Source organism: Lissotriton vulgaris, chromosome 9 (genome assembly GCF_964263255.1).
Source record: "Lissotriton vulgaris chromosome 9, aLisVul1.2, whole genome shotgun sequence".
NCBI lineage: Eukaryota > Metazoa > Chordata > Amphibia > Caudata > Salamandridae > Lissotriton > Lissotriton vulgaris.
Window position 1 is genome coordinate 840,379,644 of NC_141697.1, and position 19,995 is coordinate 840,399,638.

The 19,995-nt window shown below is 46.0% G+C and overlaps 1 protein-coding gene across 1 annotated transcript in view; it reads right to left on the bottom strand.

The window, feature by feature from the left end:
* Positions 1-3,826: 3,826 nt before the first annotated feature.
* Positions 3,827-19,995, bottom strand: part of ATG2A (autophagy related 2A) — a 2,120,972-nt gene continuing 2,104,803 nt past the window's right edge. The window contains exon 31 of the mRNA XM_086939522.1: positions 3,827-5,317. Coding sequence (XP_086795648.1) covers positions 5,081-5,317 — 237 coding nt within the window. The 3' untranslated portion in view covers positions 3,827-5,080. The remainder of the gene's footprint in view (positions 5,318-19,995) is intronic.

The following is a 19,995-nucleotide window of genomic DNA, read 5'->3' on the forward strand; positions in this document are numbered from 1 at the left end:
GGTCAGACATGGAGATGATCTTGATAGCTTCGGATTGGCCACGGCAGTGGTGGTACCCGGACCTTCTGCATCTGTCTGTGTGTCCACACAGACGACTTACTGGCAGGCCGGACCGGTTGAGCAAGATGAACGGGAAGATACTGCATCCCAACCTCCCATCACTGAACCTAACTGCATGGCACCTGAGGTCCTGAAATATGGACATCTGAACCTGCATCCCGAATGTATGCACATTTTAAAAGAGGCTACGAGACCTTCCACGAGAGCGTCTTATGCGTTCAAGTGGAAAAGGTTTTACATATGGTGTAGGGATCGTCACCTAGATCCTACTAAAGGGCAGGAGGAGGTAATCCTGCCATACCTCCTTTCCCTGGCAACTTCTGGGTTGAAATATGCATCCATTAGAGTGCATCTGTCAGCCATAGTAGAGTACAGGAAATCACCTAATCAGATTTCTTTCTTTCAGGTTCCGGTGGTTAAGGACTTCCTCCAGGGGTTGAAAAAAGTCTATCCGCCTGTGCAAAATCCATCTCCTCCTTGGGAATTGAACTTGGTTCTATCCAGGTTAATGTCACCTCCTTTCGAACCCATCCACAAGGCCTCTTTGCAACATCTCTCTTGGAAAGCGGCCTTTTTAGTGACGATTACGTCAGCGCGCAGAGTAAGCGAGATACAAGCGCTCTGTGCGAAGGAACCATATACTGTTTTCCACCACAATAGAGTAGTCCTGAGAGCTCATCCATCCTTCTTACCTAAGGTGGTTTCTGATTTTCATATAAATCAGTCCATTTCCCTCCCTTCGTTTTTTCCAAATCCTACGACCCCAGCCGAGCGGTCACTGCACTCCTTGGATCTTAAGAGAGTGCTCAAGTTCTATTTGGAAAAGACCAAGGGAATCAGGAGGACGGATCAGCTGTTTATAAACTATGGTTCAATGAGAACGGGCTTTCCAGCGGCCAAGAGATCCATCTCCAGATGGATTGTCTCCTGCATTAAATTGGCCTATCAGCTTGCAGGCAAGCCTTTATTGGTATAACCCAAAGCACATTTTACCAGAGGGAAAGCAGCCACAGTGGCTTTCTTACATGACATTCCAATGTCAGAAATATGCAAGGCTGCAATCTGGAAATCAGTTCATACCTTTACGAGGCATTACTGTCTAGAATCTGATTCCAGGGCCGATACTCAAGTAGGGCAAGCCTCCTTGAGAAATCTGTTTGGGTAGCCTATGGCCAGCTCAGGCTGGTTGATGAGATTACTGTCTTGTTATTCCTGTGCCCGCAGGGATGAGGAGAGGCTCGCTATTCTATTCTAATGCTTATGATTATTGATGAGGATCCCCTGGAAGAGAAGGATTAGTTACTTACCTGTTATCCTAGTTCTCTTCCAGGGGTATCCTCATCAAAGTCATAGGCAACCCTCCCGCCTCCCCGGGCAAAGGACATTCTTTAATAAGGAGATATTGTTAACCTATTTGTTACTGGGTTTTTCAGTCTCCGAAAAGAACAACTGACCTAACTGACACCCCTGAGGCATGATGGGATACTGGGGGTCAGGAGTGCCTTAAAGGCATGGTGTCAGTTTTTGTATTACATACCGCTACAGGTTAGCTTTTCAGTCTTTTTAGACTGTGTGTTTGCAATGCAGCCTGGGAGCTCACTATGCTTTCAGTGAGTTATAAGAATTTCTACTGCTTTCTAAGCATTAAAACAGTTTCTAAACAATCTTTGTTGTTGTTTCTCATGTTTCTAATGCATATTATTCATGTATGGTGGAAATTCTTCACAGCATATTTCAGCTCTGATATTATTTGGCTGCTATTGTGTGTATATATATATATATATATATATATATATATATATATATATATATATATATATATATATATATATATGTGGGGCACATATAATATAGTGTTTCCGGGGTCCCGCGCATGGGCGGGAATATTCTAATGCTTATGACTTTGATGAGGATACCCCTGGAAGAGAACTAGGATTACAGGTAAGTAACTAATCCATACTGACACATATTGATATCCAGGTGAACGCACTCAAAACTGCACATACTAATGGCCTTCAGATGGAGCACAGCTCAGTAGTCCTCCAGTCGCTGTTCTCAATTTAGTCACCATTGCAAAGTGGCAATTCATTCAGTAAGGCAAAACTTGTTGCCATTTTTAACTAATTTGATTGCTGCTTTTTCATGGTCATAATTCTAGCGCCGAAAACTCTAGTTCAGGCGGGCTGCAGGTGCTGGGTGAGAAACTGCCAGTAAAGTCACATTTACTCCCACCCCTTTTTGGATATCCATTCAACAGCATGGTTGTGCGAGGGATGCCCCTCTCTTGTGCGCAGCTCTTGGCCACATGTATCAATATCCGATACCCATTATGTTGTGGTCATGACCCAAATTACAGCATTATTGGGAGGGAGTAACGTATTATTTATTTGAATGTACCGACCAACACCTCACAAACACATCGGAGGTCTGCATATTAGGCATATTTCCAATTGACAAGAAGCATAGGGCCACTACTCGTTTTTTGGATCTCTGCCTTATAGATGTCAAGCGCCTCAACATGTAGTGCTGGAAATCTAGTGAACCACCATCATTGCAGGCCTGGTCACATTCCGTCCTTAACTAGGCTAGAGCAGAAGGAGTATCTCTCCATAGAAAGGACATCCTGGGCCTGCATGACTACGCTTTTTCGTCCAGTTGGGACGAAATCCTGACGGCACTCTAAATTGCATTGTGCCCTGAAGGGGAAGCAGATGATACAAATAAATATATAACCAGTACCTGACCAAGAATGTCCTTGTAGGCCATTATTTCATTGTCTGTAATGCTTACATGTGTACATGATGTGATATATACGACGTGAAACAGAGTTTTAATGCAATGTTGGCATTTTACTCCTGGTGAACAGGTACTGCATTGAGAGATAGCGAACCTTTTTGTTTACTCCCTTGTCCCCGTCCCTGTTTTTTTCTTGATTTGCTCTTGTGTTGCTTACTTCTGTTTCTCCTAAGTGAAATGGTTGCTCACAGTTACACAATTCATATATATGTTTGATGTCATTATCAGGGAATGTTGCAGACAATAAGGCTATATTTTGACTGGTCATTTTGAGAAACTACTCTCACTTTTACCTCGAGCCACACATGCTAACTATATCCTACATTGCGGGGATGTAACCTGGACTAGCAATGTCGTGCTCACTCAAATGTTTCTACTGCAGAGTCATTCGTTAATACCCCTATATTATTATACTATCTATCTACATGCTGTAACAGTATTATGAAATACTCCTAAGAAACAGATCAAACAAAAAAATAAGCAATATTGGAAATCCATCTCCATTTGGACGCTTTAAAAATAAATTGCTTCTCAGCAGCAGCCTTCAGCACGGGGTTACAGATGAAGCATGGTTCAGTAGAAATGAGTCGAAATTAAACCACTTCAGGTAGCTGCTCAACTAAAAACCAAATAATTCCCCCCATTTATATTTTAATTCCTAAATACAATAAACGTTCTAAAGGGTAGCTGTTCCCTCTGATCCAGAGACTTTTTCCAGTCCTGAACAAAAGATCAGGTAAGAGGGAGTGTTTTCTCTTGCATCTATGGAGAAGCTTTGTCTAGACTTACAAAACTGGTCGTTATGTGGCAGGTAAATTACTCTTAGTTCAACAGTTTTCTACTGACCAGAGCACAATAAAGAGAAGTGCGAGCAGGTGACAAAAAGAAGGCTGATGAAGGTGAAACAGACAGGTCGTGTGGAAATTGTTTCAAAATCAGATTTTAATACAATAGATCCTATCACGAACTGTGTGTGAAGACAGATGTTTATTTAAATTACGATTGCGCAAGTATTTGAAAATGGCATCCCGTATGTCAGGACGCTGGTCTCAATCTCGTTTAATTAACAAATACTGCCAGAAGGAAGCATTTCCAGGCGAAATATAAATCCTGAAAAGTTTAATACTTCTGATCTTAACTCAGTGATGATGTATAAAAGTCCGGCTACAATTAATTTCCATTTTATTAGACAAGGCAGAGATAGCAAGAAATACGTTTTGTTGAGATTCCTTCAGCATCTTTGCAGAGCTGTGATGCTGCGTCCAAGTCTCAGTTTGTCTTCCGTTTGAAACACGTTAACATTAACTGCACGTTTGTAAGGCAGGCTACAGCAATGAGGTTTCCAATTCACTCATCAGGTCTGTAGACCCATAATAATAACATTCAAATGTTATAGCAGTGCTTTATTTGTGTGTAGCATCCGCTGACCCATACACAGAACTCTTCATATAAGCAATAAGACTGGAGTGCGACACTATTGCACCCCGGGCACTGCCTTAATTTGTTAAAAGGTTAAGGGGTTTGCGGTGATGCTTCACTGTGTTTGGCTCTTCCTGTGCTTTTCAATGTTCCTTACTCGCACTTTGAAGTCTGAGAGGAAACAAAAATAGAGGGAAGTAAAACTCAGCAGCTACCCAGCCTTCCGCAGGCTTCTGAGGCAATGGGTCTAAGTCTCTGCAAGAGCTTTACTCCTTGCTCAACTTCACAAGAGCTGCCAGTGCGGTCCGGTCCAACGCTGCAAGACTTGCCATTGTAGTCTGACTTTGCAAAAGCCACCTTTCCCGTCTGTCTCGACAGGAGCTGCACTTCTTGTCCAACTTGCCTAACTGCCATTCAAGCACAAATCCAAATCCTGTGTCTCCTGAATAAATGTCAGACCTCGTCCAACTCTGCAATAGCTACCACTCAAATGACAACAAAAACTGCAAGCACAGCCATTTAGTGTTTGGGCACAGTAATGCCAATGACAGCACAACCCCCCAAAGCTTTGAAGGAGGGCAGCGCAAATGCTGGATTCTCACAGTTTCGTTGCAAATGGTAGCTGGATTAATTCCTAAGCGCAAAAACAACGTTAAAAGCAAGGCGGGGGAACACATTTTCAGAGACGGACATTTTGTGGCTTCAGTCACGTAGAAATGTATTATATATATATGTATATATACTACTATAGCTTCCTGTGTCGTGGCACTTGACGGGCTGGAGTCGGCCTCCGAGGTAGATACATTCACTCCTGACTTTCATCTAATCTCCATTTCAGATACTCCTCCTTGCGAGCATCTGGCTTTATCTGGTTGCGCATGCCACCCAGGAGGTTGGAGGTAGCCTCTGACGCCACGATTAAGGGCTTGACCACAGTAGGCGGTATTTGCCTCAGGACTCCGCCGACAGCACCGGGAATTCCCTTTTGCTCATGGCCACGAGCAGCGACGTTGCAGATTGTTTGGGCTGTGTCAATGACCCCCTGAAGAAGAAAACGACATCAGTTAGGAATGGCAGTCATAGAATACTTTCATAATAATATAGACTTTTGCGATTGCACCTGTAAGAACAGTCAAAGAAAAGAAACACAGAGTAACTAAACATGATACAAACGGAGCCACTTGATCCTTTTCTAAAACACACTTGTGATGTATACGCTCTCTCCTCCCCTGATCTCACTTCTGCATCCATGCAGACTCCCTCTTTACATTCTCTTCTGTAAACAGTTTGCGTTTCTCATGTCACAGCTGGCACTATTCTAACAGTTTAGCAGACACACTCGGACGAGGGATTCACAAAAGATTTTATTCACTGTCAAGAGATATTATGTTTTGAATTTCAGAAGCGAAGACAGTTTCCCTGTGTTGCAAATACAGTTTAAACCAGAAATTACTAATATTTATTATAGGATATACATTATTTAATCCATTTTAAATAAATTATATTTTGTAAGAATGTAATAGGTTTCCAGGGAGTCATTTTTTAACCCAATACATAGGTACTCACGTGTTTATGCCTACTACCCCTCCTGGGGTATAGCCCATCAATTAGGACTCTCCAGCCATCTCTGCCCTGGGCTTTTCTTTCCCTTTGTCCCCAGGTTTATCACACCTCCTTATAGTCAGACTCGAGGCGTCTGTGCCAGGTGTTTCTCATATTAAAAACATGGATACTTTCACTTATTTTGAATACATTACATCCTCTATAAGGGATTCCACAATTATAGGTAATTCACTGTTCTCCAGCACTGGATCTTTCACCGATTCACAGTGATTGTTGAATATTCCAGGTTAAGATGAGAATCATTTACAATTGATGTCTGCATGATTAAAAAACCTATGTGAATTCATTACATACATGTAATGTTTGGCAAATATCTAGGATAGGGAGTTCGCATGCTAACATAGTGGTAGCTGCTTTGGCCTTGGTAGAATGAGCAAACAGTGCTTCTGGGGGATGCTTTTTAGCCAATGAGTAGCAAATCATAATGCAGAGCACGATCCAGCAGAAGATCAACCAATCAATCAAGGGTTTGTAAAGCACAGCTACTCTCTCATGAGGGTCTCAAGGTGCTGGGTGGGGGAAGGCCGGGGGGGCTCTATTGGGTTATGGGATCATCTGAAGTGCCAGATCTTGAGGTCCAATCTGATTTGGAGCAGTGTAGGGCTTTGCCGGAGGGGGAGGTCGTTCCAGCTCTTGGTTGCAAGGTAGCAGAAGAACTTTCCACCTGTTCTGGTCTTGTAGATACTTGGGATTGTGGCCAGGGAGAGGTCGGCTGATCGGAGGTTTTTCTTGGGGGCGTGGAAGGAGAGGCAGTTGTTTAGGTATGCTGGTCCGGTGTTGTGGATGGCCTTGTATGCATGTGGGAGGAGCTTGAAGGTTATTCTTATTTTGAAGGGGAGCCAGTGGAGATCACAGAGGTGTTGGGAGATGTGGTTGTGAAGGGGAATGGACCAGTCTGGCTGCGGCGCTCTGGAGCTTGCAGAGGAATGTTTTGTTGATTTCGTCATAGAGCGCGTTGCAGTAGTCCAGTCTGCTAGTGATGAGGGAATGCGTGACCATTTTTCTGGATTCGGAGGGGATCCATTGGAACGTTTTTCAGAGTATGCGGAGGGTGTTGAAGTAGGCAGAGGATCCGGCGTTGATCTGGCAGTTCAAAGTGAGCAATGAGTCTAGTATGATGCCGCGGTTTCGTGCATGGTCTGTCGGGGTGGGGTTTTTTAGAGGGGGAGGCAACAGGCCCTGTTCCATGCTGAGGAGGTGGAGCCAAGGATGAGGACTTCTGTTTTCTCTAAGTTGAGTTTCAGGAAGTTCTTTTTCATCCAAATTCCAACGGTTTTTATCTCTTCTTGGAAATTGTGCCTGGTGATGTTGGGTTCTTTGCTGAAGGAGAGAATGAGCAGGGTGTCATCAGCTTAGGAGTCGATGTTGAGCCCGTGGTTTCTGACTATGGTTGCAAGGGGAGGCATGTAGATGTTGAAGAGGGTGGGGCTGTGGGAGGATCCCTGGGATACTCCAGATCTGGTATCTGTCGGTTCTGAGAAGTAGGGCAGGAATTTGACTCTGTGTTCTGCAGGTGAGGAATGAGCGTGTCCAGTCGAGGGCCTTCCCTTGGATGCCGGCGTTGTGGAATCTGGTGGAGAGTATGCAGTGGGAGATGGTGTCGAAAGGCAGATGAGAGGTCCAGGAGGATGAGAGCTGCCATTTGGCCCTGGTCAAGAAGGGTGCGGATGTCGTTTGTGGCGGTGAGAAGGGCGGTCTCAGTGCTGTGGTTGCTGCAGAATCCAGAATGGGAGATGGCCAGGATTTTGTTAGCTTCAATGAAGTTTGCTAGCTGGGTGTTGATAGCCTTTTCGATTACCTTGGCTGCAAATGGGAGCAGTGAGACTGGCCTGAAGTTCTTGAGGTCAGTCGGGCTGCAGAGGGCTTCTTCAGGAGGGTGCTGACTTTGGCATGCTCCCAGTCGTTGGGAAATGTGGCAGTCTCAAGGGAGCAGTTGATCGTCAGGCATAGTTCAGGTGCGATGGCTGTGGCCACCTTGTGGAAGATGTGGGGGGGACAGGGGTCTGAGGGTGCTTCGGAGTGGATGCTCTTCATGGTCTTTAAAGTGTCTCCTGTTGTGAGGGGAATCCAAGTGAGTAAGGTCTGTTGCGTGGCATCTCTGGGGGTAGGGACTGAAGCAGTGAAGAGGTCTTGGTCGTCAAAGTTGTTGTAGAGCACTTTAATCTTGAGGCGAAAGGGGCTAAGTTGGTTGCAGAGGTCTTGGGAGGGTGGTTTGTCTGTTGTTTTGCTGCAGGGTTTGTCAAATTCCTGTATGATGGAGAACAGTTGTGAGATTTCGGTCTTGGAGGACATTTTCCTTTGTGGAATTGATGAGTTGGTGGTATGCTGTGGTGGCTGTTCTGTACGCAGTGTGTGTTTCAGGGTTTTTCAAGTCGTCGGCAGGAGCGCTTGGATTCTTAGAGTACGGGGTGAACCAGCTTGCTTTTTTGTTGTGTCGTCCTGTAGCTTTCTTGAGGGGGCGAGCATGTTGGCGCAGTTAGAGATCCAGCAGTGGTGGTTGGTTGCAGCGGTGTTGGCGTCTGGCGTAGTTGGAGCTGTTGCGCTGGTGAGAGCGGAGGTCAGTTATTCTGTGACCTAGTTCCAGCGTCCGAGGCGAGGCGGAGTGCGTGCTTGTGGACGGTATGTTTTCTAAAGGAGAAATGGATGTAGGGGTGGTCTGTCCCAAAAAGGTTCACGGTGTGGCTGTAAGAGACACTGTTTCCTCCATTGAAGACCGAGTCGAGTGTGTGTCCTGCTGTGTGCGTGGGGATGGTGACAAGTTGCTTCAGTCCTATATTGACAAGGTTCTCTAGGAGGACAGTGGTGTTGGGGTCCTTATGGTTGTCCAGGTTGAAGTTTAGGTCTCCGAGTAGGATGTAGTCTGTGGATGCGAGGGCGTGGGGTGCAATGAGGGCTACAATGGTATCAGTGATGGGAGCGCGGGGGCCAGGCGGCATGTAGATGAGAGTTCTGTGGAGAATCGTTTTGGGATTGTCCTGGATCTGGAAGTGGAGACGTTCCATAGAGGTTGTGGCGTAGTCCGGGTTAGTGGTTGTCATGGGGAGGCAGCTTTTGTTGATGATGGTGATGCCTCCTCCTGGGAAGGTGGGGTGGTCTTTTCTCAGGATCTTGAATCCGTCAGGAATGGTGGTTATAATGTCGGGTGTGGAGTTGGCGTTGGTCCAGGTCTCTGTAAGGAAGGCGACATCAGGCGGTTGGGTCTTGCGGAGGTCCCAGGTTTCTTTGGTGTGCCTGTGTAGGGCACGCACGTTGAGGAGGATGCAGTTCAGTGGTTTGTGTGCAATGGTGTCAGGTAGGCTGGGGCCTGCTCCTGGGGCTCACAGGTGTGTGAATGTACCGGGGCAGTGTCAGCAGGAGATTGGGCCTTGGGTGCGGCTGGGTGTCGAGAGCTGGTAGTTGTTGCTGCGTCCAGGGTTGAGAGCATGGAGGGCACTGGGGTAGTACAGTAGGGGGGTTAGGGGGGTCAGGGGACCAGGGTCCCTGGTGCTGGTCAGGGTTGGACGGGCTTGCCTTTGGTATGCTGGCCGCATGGCAGCCGCCATTAAGTAGGGTTCAGAGGAGGGCGGTGACCTGGGAGGCGGGAGCGGTAAGGACACGCGGGAGGCTCACAAGGGCAGCAGCGACAGGGAGGGCAGAGGAAAAAGAGAGATCTAAAAAGGAGCAAAAAGAGAAAGAGGGAGCTAAAGAAAAAGGGATATGAAAGAGAGAGCGAAAAAGGACACAGAAGAAAGCGGAATAGCAGAAAACCAGAGTGCTCTCCCACTGGACCACCAGGGATGAGGCGCAGGCAGGAGCCTGCAGGTGGAGGAGGGACTCGAACCTACCTCAGAACAGAGAACATAGGTCTCTCAGGGGGCAACACTTAGTGGTGGAGCTGCACGTGGGGAAAGCAGTCACACTAATCAGGTCAGTGGTCTTGTCACTTAGGTGACGTGGCAGAGCGAGGGAAGGGGAGCTTAGAAGCTCGTGTGTCTGCACAAGTGGGATCAGAGAATTACTGCACGGAAACATCACGCAGTCAGGAAAGAGGCACAATGCATGGCCTGCCTTAACTTACAGTACACAACCGCTTGTATGCGACAAGAGGTGCATCTGGCGACAGTGGTACAGTGGGGCAGAGATGACAAACCAACTCTATTGCCCTCTGGTTACAGTGCGCACAGCAGCACCAGGGCCCCTAAAACCAGAAAGCAGAGAACAGCGAGCAGGGGAGCAGCCTTTTTATTCAAGTGGTATGCACAGGACTGTGAAAGGAAACTGGTTCTCTTCTGCACAGCCTTGCCTTTTCTCGCTAGAGCAAACCCCACAAAGAGCTGATCGTCCACCCAGTGCTCTTTTGTACAGTTATTATTATTATTATTATAACATTTGTTGAGCGCTACTATTACCCGTAGGTGTCCTGGCGCTATGTGAAATCTTGCCTGAGGATCAAACCAGTGACATACTAATCGGTAAACAGCCAGGTTTTTAAAGCTTTTCGAAAGGTCATAAGGCTGCGTATACCTCTAGATTTAGGGGAAGCTTGTTCCACGCTTTGGCTGCATTTGCCACAAAGCTTTTTCCACCCCAAGTGGTCTCTTAACAAATGGCATACAGACCAGTTTAGCATCAGATGAGCGTAGTGCTCTGTTTGGCGTATACCAGTACAGTTGTTCTTTTAGATAGGCCGACCCTGCTCCGCAAAAGTGCCTTTTGAACCAGACACATTGCCTTGAACTTGGTACGCTGCCTAACTGGCAGCCAATCTAGTTTTCGAATCTCTTTCGCTATTGGAGAATATTTTTGGATGCCCAACATCAGTCTAGCAGCTGCATTCTGCAAGAGTTGCAACTTCTGCATTAAACCTTCCTGAATATTGAAGTACAGACAATTACAGTAGTCCAGCCTCGACATAGTGAGGGCTGTGATCACTGTTTTACGACATTCAATAGGTAACAAAGGCAACATTTTCTTACAGGACCTAAGACCGAAAGACGTAGCAGGGGCCACTGAGTTATCCTGGTCTTTGAAATTGAGCTTCTGATCTACCCATACACCAAGGTTTCAAACATACTATTGGGTGCGGGAAGAGGGCCCAGGGTGTCTGGCCACCATTATGGAGTCCAAAAATTAGGATCATTCCCAAAACATACCACCTCCGTCGTACTGGAGTTTAACTTAGGCAGTTTTGGGACATCCATATCCCTACTACATTCATGCAATCTTTGAAACGGACTGCCTTGCTCTTTAACTCAGCTGGTAGCAGAGACACCACGATCTGGGTATCATTCACATAAGTGGTCAGACTGAACCCAAATGAATGAATAAGGGGCGCCAGAGAGGACAAATATATTTTAAATAGTGTCGTACTCAGTGAGGACCCCTGCAGGACCCCACATGGTAGGGAAAAAAGTTTGGATACAAATTCCCCCAACGCCACCAGCTGACTCCAGTTTGGCAGAAATGATCTTAAAAGTCTCCAAGCCAAACCCTGTACACCAATCTCCTACAGCCGGTCCATCAACAAATCGTGGTGGACCGTATTGAATGCTGCAGAGAGATCTAACAGGATCAGAGCAGCCTTGCCACCAAGATCTAGAATAGTCTGTATCTCTTCTGTAGATTTCAAAAGAGCAGCTTCGGTACAATGGCCCCCTCGAAAGCCATACTGTGTTTGGTCCAAGGCTTGAGTGGAATCCAGAAATTGGCTCAAGTTGCATATTTAAATTTCTCTCAATAATTTTAGCAGGTATTGGAAGTCTAGATATTGGTCTAAAATTGTTAGAGTCTTTTGTATCAAGATTCGGTTTCTTCAAAAGGGGCAGAATAGAAGGTTTTTTTTCAGTCTAGCGGAAAATACCTCTGAATACATTAAGTTACAAAGGTGTCAAAACTCGAGAGACTGGCTCTGCCGCTAATTTTAATAAAGCTATCGAACAAGGGTCCGAGGGGGACCCGGATTTCACCTGCATAAGAAGTTTACCAGTTTCTGTAACTGACAGTTGGGTAAATTTGTCCAGTAACACTTTCTCCTCCAACTGTCGGTCAACCGTTTGGCACGCCATATTCTTAGCTGTAGCATTAGAAAAAGTGGAGAAAATAGCATCCACTTTCTCATAAAAGAAACTAGCAATTTTTCACAAAAATCCTGACTAGGAGTAGATGTAATCGCCACCGGATTGGCCAGGCTGGTGACTGTATTAAACAGTTCCCTAGCTCAGTTTTTTTGCTCTATTAATCTTCTTGGAAAAAAATAGAAGCTTTGCCTGCTGAACCTGCTGTTTGTAAAAGGCAAGACCACATTTATACTCCTCCTTATCAGTATCCTTGTACTTTGTTCTCCACCTTCTCTCCAGATATTTACAAGTCAATTTTTGTTCCCTGAGTGCATGTGAATACCACGGAGCGGAAGGCAGCCGTCTGGTGGGGTAGAACATTTTTTAAGGAGCAAATATGTTCCCTGCTGTTTCTAGCCAGCTAGTGTAAGAGCGTGTTGCATCTTCTAAATTTGAGGGGGGCCTATCTACGGTCTTATTGAGGATGTCACACAAATCCTCAGCCACTACTTTATTCCACACTCTTTTCACCACTTTCTTTTTTATAACTGGCTTCTGCGAAAGATGCTCAGGTTATGAGGTTAAATAGTACCGCTTTGTGGTCTGACCATGGAAGCGGAGTAATATTGGTGACTAATAACTGTGAATTATTCGGAAAAAATGCCATCAAGAATGTGACCTGCCTGATGAGTCGCATCCGTCACCAATTGATCTAAATTACTACACTTCATTAAATCTAGCAGTTTGGCTGTGTCAGGATCTAAAAAAGTTTCCAGAAGGACGTTATCTCGGTAGCAGCTCAGCACTCTCTTTGTGTCCATACGAATGTCTCTCTCCTCCTCCTTGGACAGGTGAGGTGGAGCATCGAAGTTGGTAGGGAGAAGATTTGACTGATGTGGGACAGCTTTACAACTTTTAGCAGAATGGATGCGCAAGGCTGCAAAACAGGTTTATCTGTTAAGAAAGTGCTGTATTGTGGGTTGACAGAGAAAGCTTGAAGCTGTGGTGCGACAAAGGGTGAGGGAGGAAACCAATGTTTGTAAACCTTTAAAAAAAATCTCATAACAACGGGAAACATGAACAAAGAAGGCTAATCCCGCTACCGCAAATAAAGGTGAAAGGTACTGTTTACATGTGCAAGGGGCATGGCCATGCCAGGCTTGGGACAAAACAAACAATTAAATATCAGATGACTTGGCATAAAGGCGGTCAATCATCACATACCACAACAAGCCACAAATTTGTCCTAACGGGCATCTATAGTTTTAGTTAAGGGCCGACTGGCTGCCCAGATGTTATCAATGACCTCTGGAGGGAGGTCAAAGGTGTTCAGCTGTCGTCGCTCAATCTTCATGCATGAAGGTGGAGATGGCGAAGGCCCGACTGAAAAACTCAGCACTGTTGCTGTGACAGCGAATCATCCTGAAGGGAAAGCCTGATCAGAGCACAGATACTGAAGCCTAGGAGTTCTCGATACCATAGCACTAGGGTGACTTGGACCCTGTCGGTCCTGAAGGCAGAATGCTTCTTCGAGCAAGAGATGCATTGAAAACTCCAACATGCAGAAGTGCTGATATTGCGAGCTCTCAGTGGTGGCAAACAGAGCGAACCACTGTTCTTTACCTTCACTGAAGAGAACCTGCACCACCTCTGGGTGTAACTGCCACTTGTGATCCATTAAGCGCAGACGGCTGAGCGCATCTGCCCTGACATTCAATGACCCTGCAGGTTGTTCACCAACAAGAAAATTCCTTGGTGGTCCAGCCACTTCCAGAGGTGTAAGGCATCCTGGCACGGAGCGCGTGACTACATCCTGCCCTGGCAGTTGCAGTACCACATGGCAGTGGTGTTGTTGTGAGCACCAGCTTCCCTTTGATGGATGGAAGGAAGATTTTCAAAGTCAAGCGGATGGCTTTCAGATTCAGAAGGTTGATGTGGAGCTGGAACTCCAATGCAGACCAGAACTCACTGATCTACAGCTCTCCCAAATGGGCAACCCAACAGCAATACATCGGTCCCCACTGTCAGCTCTGGGTGGGGAAGGTAGAAGGGTCTGCCACTGAACCAATTGTGGTCTAGTACCACCACTGAAGATCTTTTGCATCCTTCTCCAAAATCTGACCATGGTCGGAGGGGTCCCACTGGAGAGCCCACATATGCCACCCTGCGTGCTTGACCAGCAAGCTGCAGGAGTCCATCAGTCCCAGCAGCCTCAGCGTTGACCTTACTTGAAAGATCGAGATAACAGACTGAGTATCCTGGACTCACTTTCCGGGGTGACAGACACAAAACCGAACCATGTCCAGAATGGATTGGATTAAGGTCCAGATGTACAACCATTCCATTTTGCAAGTCACAAATTGCGACGTTTTGGGACTCGCAAAATGGAATGTACAACAGTGTCTCAGTCACTGTTTGTGATTGCAAATGGGGTCGCACATGTGCTGCCTCATCAATATTCATGAGGCTGGTCACAATTAGCGACTCATCAGGAATGGCCAGTACTTGCAGGAATGGTGGTCTGAAGATGTCAGCAAACCACTATGTCTGTGACTGCTTTTTCAATAAATCAGTTTTATTCCCCAAATGCAGTCCGTTGATGCATTTAAAAAAGAAAAATTAAATGTTTCTTTTTCATTTATTAAGAGTAAGCAGTGGTCTGTGGGACCAATGCCCGCTCCGCTCTTAAAAAATATTTTAGCATCCATTCACGAAGGGCAAGGGGTCCCCTGGGAACCTCTTCCCGTTTGCTTGTGGCTTACCAACTACTTGAAATAGGATGTAAAGTGCAAGTGATTCGAGACTACAAATGTGGTGGCAAAAATGGTACATACCATTCTGACTCGCTATTAGCAAGGGGTCGCCCTTCGTACATTCCTAATAGCGACCGAAAAACACTATTTTGCAAGAAAGTGACTCTCAAAATAGCGTTTGTACATACCAACACCATTTTCTACAGTCGCAAACAGGCCGATTTCCCGTTTGCGACTGCAAAAACCGGTCGTACATCTGACCCTAAGGGTAATGTCTAAAGAGTCACGGTATGACTTCGGCACATTGAGAGTAAGCCCAAAAGATGACAGGAAGTTCGACCTAGTCTGGAGGTAGTTGACTACTGCGTGATGCAAGCTCACCTTCAACAGCCAGTTATCAAGGTACGGGAAGACTGTCACCCCTGACCTTCAAAGGAGTGCTGCCACCAACGCAATCACTTTTGTGAACACCCGAGGGGCACTGGTGAGACCAAAAGGGAGCATTTACACTTATTTCTTCCACAGGAAGGTGATAAGAGGGAGCAGGTCTATAATAGGCAGGATACCTCAATACTTTTTGGGCACCAAGAAATAGGAGGAATAACAACCATGCCTTACTATTGGCATAAGCACTCTCTTTTGCTCTACCTGTCTGTCAGGAACCCTTTATCCTGTTCAAGCGTCATTTAAAAAATATCTGCCTTCCACTCACTAAAGTTGCCTTTTACTAAATATCCACATTGGAGAAGAATTAGCCCCTGCAGGAGGACTTCCCTTCGGTCTGTTTTGTATGGATTGAGGGGTTTCATATTCACTAGACGAGACCCGCTTGCACTCACTTTCAGTTGGGGTTTTCGGTTTAGTTGTTTTGACTCCAGACACCCCAGAGCTCCCAATGCGCCTGTGCGAAGATTGCGCAGCGCACTTCAACTGTGAGAATTATCTGAGAAGACGTTTCTCGCAGTGGGCCGCTTTGGAGGAAGAATTTTAAGTCGCAGTCAGAGTTTCAACCAGTTTAACTTCAGGGAAGTCTGAAGATCTTTGGTACTTTGTGTCAGTGGCAATTTACTTGACGCTGTTGAAATTTGTTTACAGTGAATATCGCTGCATCAGAGTTTCAAGTCCTTGGTTTCTGTCAGCATCTCATCGAGGGAGAGCTGTGAGTCAGAGTCTTGCAGAGTCAGCTTCTGTGAAGAGAAGTTTTCTCCAGCTCTCAAGTAAGTGTGTTCATTCTGTTCTAGTCAGCAATATTTTAAAGAAACTGATAATTGGAAGACAACACTCTTGCAACCTTTAACCTAAATATCCTTGGTTGAACTTGCCTTATAACAAGAAGCTACACTAATCTTCAGCTGGTGTGAATCTAATTTTTTGTTCAATTTCAACTAATAACTAAACTTTGAACTGAAATTTTCTAGCATTGAGATGAACTGCCAGACTTGCTTAAAACTAACCGCAACTGAGCATAACCAAATACAAAAGATTAACATACATAATACGAGGAGAGAACACTTGTGGACATGACCAATATCCTACTAACAGAGTGAGACTAATGAACTCCATTGCACCTGCTGAATAATTTAATCAATCTCTCTTCCTGGAACACTTCTTTGTGGTCGGAGATTCTTTCAATTGATCAAATGATTAAAGACAAAACCACTTAGAGAGGGGCTACTCTCAGGTAATTTAAAAGGTAACATAGTGGAGATTGAGAGAATTCATTGGCCCAGAGTAGATTTAGGGAGAAATAATTGTTTGTTTTTACTTTTCAGGTATAAACAAGAGTACAGAAGAAGAACTTGTGTCCTGAGGCAGTCTATCTTGTTTTGTCTTCCAACTTCCCCTTTCTCCCGGACTGAAGTCTGTGACAGTTGTATTCACGTGTCGTGGGCAGTGGTTAGAGGGATTTGGAGCAAGGTCATCTGCTTCTGAGGATGTCGACAACCCGAGTCTGACAGTGCCATAAAACAAAAAGGTGGTCCTCCGTCAGTCACTTGGGAGATTGTGAAAGGTGCATCGGTGCAGAAAGGAAGGGGAGGGCACAGCCCTACTTGCTGGACCCACCAGTCTGATGCTTTGACCTGCCAACCCAACAAGACTCATTGGATCCTGCCTCCCACCTACTGGCTGTGCCCCACTAAGGCACGCTAAATGGATATTGCAGGTGGGGCTGCAGGGGTGGTAGTAGATTGAGCGGCCCACTGTCCTCGATGGAGTTGGGCATCATGGCCCCAATGGCAAAACTGCTAAACGCCATGCTGGGGTCGGACTGGCTGGTGGTATGGGGACCTCTGGAAAAAATGCTAAAGGAGCAGTAAGACTGATGTGGCTTCCAAGGTAGGGCAGATAAACACTGCTCTCCTTAAACCGCTTGAAAGTGGAGTCTGACTTGCCCCCAAACAGGGAAGTCCCATCAAATAGCATGTCCAATGACATCGACTGAAAATATGATGAAATGCAGTCATGAGTGATAGTGAAATGCAGCCACGTGTGGCGGTGAATGGCAGCACTATGGAACTGGAGGTGTCCAAGCCGCAAAGAATTATGAACTTAAGAGCATCTCGGCATTCCTGAATGGCCTTGGCAAGGACAGGGCGGAGTATATTTGTGAACACCTGGGGGACATGCAAGTTCCAAAGGGCCTCCAACAGGTAGCTGGCATTCACTGACCAGAGCTCCAAGCTTGTGAATAAAAATAGTTTTCTTAAAGGTTTCAACACATGTTCTATCAGGGGAGTCGTTGGGAACATGTTGAGGCTAGTTTTGCTTGTGGACGATTTCATCACCTGGCTTTTGGGGGAGGGCTTCTGAGATAAAAACCTGGGGCCGCCTGGGGAAGGACGATGGATTCACACAATTTGATGGTTGACTTGTGGTAAAGAGCAGGATTGGGCCCATGCTTCCAATAAGGTGTCTGCTAAGCCCTCAATAAATGGCAGCAAGGGCTTTTAGGAAAGTGCCCCTTTTTTGTCATGGTTAGGCCCAATTTAGGACAATGGAACTAATTGATTTTTTTAACTGATGTGCATTGGGTCCCTGCTAACCAGGCCCGCCCCAGTGCTCTTTCCCGAAAACAAGTTGAAATGGTCTAATTGTCAAACAACTGGCACACACTTTGGCATCTCTGTAAATCCTAAGTAAGTGGTACCCATGATACCTAGGGCATGGGTACCAAAGAGGGTCTCTAAAGGCTGCAGCATGTATAATGCCACTCTAAGGGACCCCCACACCAATTGCATGCAGCCTGCCATTACAGACTGCGTGTCATGGTGCAAACCATGAGTGAAAACACAAAATCCCAAAGTCACTGCATGGAATATATTCAATGCACCCCTACAGCTGGCCTTGTAGCCCTAAGGTAGGGTGCATTATATTACATGTGAGGGCATATCTGCATGAGCAGATCTACTCCTGTGCAGTCTAGTTCACTTGTTAGATGGTACAAGTGAACAGGGAAGCCATCTTAAATATATGTACTGGGCACTGATCTTTACGAGTACCCCAGCTACATGATGGCTCTACCGAAACTTATGGCGTTTGCTATAAACACCTTGTCTCAATAAATCGGTACTGTTACTTGTGCAAGATTTAATATGACATGCACGTGAGGGCACCTTCGAGGTGCCCCCAGAAAAACCTACAACTATCTAGTGTGCTGGCTCACTGGTTTCATCCAGTATGCAACCACAGACATGTTTCTAACCTCTTGCAGGTATGAGCAGACGCTTTCAGTGGACAGAAACAATGCCTGCTCTGGAGGAAGGTGTACACACCTCATCCAGCAGGATGGCTAGTGATTAAGCATATCAAGGCCAGGTGCTTCAAAGCCCCTTCCGCCTTTGATAGGTGACCCTGTCTTCACCAGACCATCGAGATGCCACCCTCTGCGTTGAGGCCCATTTCGTACCAGGAAAGGTGGAAAATTAGCTATGCAAGTAGGTGTGTTGCACCACCAGGCTAGTCACACCCCTAAGGTGGGCTGTCTGATGTGCTCAACAAAAGAATTTCACCATCTTGTTTTTGGTGGAATTAGGAACTGTGGGACAGGGTTATGCCCGCTCCCCACAGGAAGTGGTCATTTAGGAGGTCTAGTGACCACAAGGGTAAGTAGACCATTGGCTTCTACCCTTCACTCCACTTAACACCTCTACATTCAGTATTTAGGTGGCTACCTGACACCAAGAACTCAGATTCCCCTCACCAAAGAAGAGACAAAGAACCCTGGACTTGGCATCAAACCCTGTCTGCTTGCTCATATCTCAATAATTGTAAAGACCAAACTCATCCTGCAGCTGTGCAACCTCCAAAAGCCTCAGGGGATTGCCAGCACTTCTCCAACCCATCAGCATCTCTCTTGAAGTGAAGGAGCCACTTTCCTGCATCAGGAGGTACCTACTGCAAAGTCTGGTTCACTGATCTGCCGATCAGCGGGTCCACTGATTTAGCAGCCACACAGGAGGAGGTCAATCTGTTCCAGGAAGTCAGATCAGTCATACCACCAATTCTGGAGACGCCAAGACCCCCAGGAGCCACCTTGCACCAATACCTGTGGTACTGGACCCCTTTGCAGCAACTAAGGCTTGTTCAGTGTCTAGCCCGGACACTAATACCGCCAAGAAAACTTACTTACGAGGGAAATCAGCATTACCGAGGCCAGCACAGAGAGTAGCCCTGCTGTTGAATTTCGTTCCTATCTCCAGGTTGACTCCAAAAGTTAGAACATCCAAAGCAAGCAAACCTCTGGACAAAACACCCCTGCACCAGAACCCCACAGCCGGAGTCTGAGCCTACTGAAGGTGCATCTTTAACTCAGAGACCCTCAAGAACTGAGCCTCCCCCTCTCCTTTTGAGTTCCGACAGACTTGTACCCTAGTCCCCACTTGAGGCATTTTTCTGCATACAGGTTTCTCTATAGACTTCAGTTGCAGAGTTCAAGGCTACCCTTGCAAGCAACCAGCACCTCTGCACCAAGACACACCAGTGCAGATAAACTGGTGGTTCTAAGGACATTGGTACCAACTTACCTTCAGTCCAAAAGGACTAACCTGAAACTGAATTGCAAGTACCTGTATGCAGTGTATGTTTCTTCCATAGGATAACATTACTGCGTTTGTGGCTCAAGCATCAAATCTGACAGCTGTCTTTTCTGTCTGAAAATCGCTATCCCGAAAAGTACTTACCTAATCGTGTAGATCTTATTGTCTACATAAATGTACAAATCTATGCTATTTTTCTAAATTGGTGTTGGATTCACTTATTGAGTGTGTCTCTCGTTTATTGATTCTGTGTGTGCAACAAATTCTTAACAC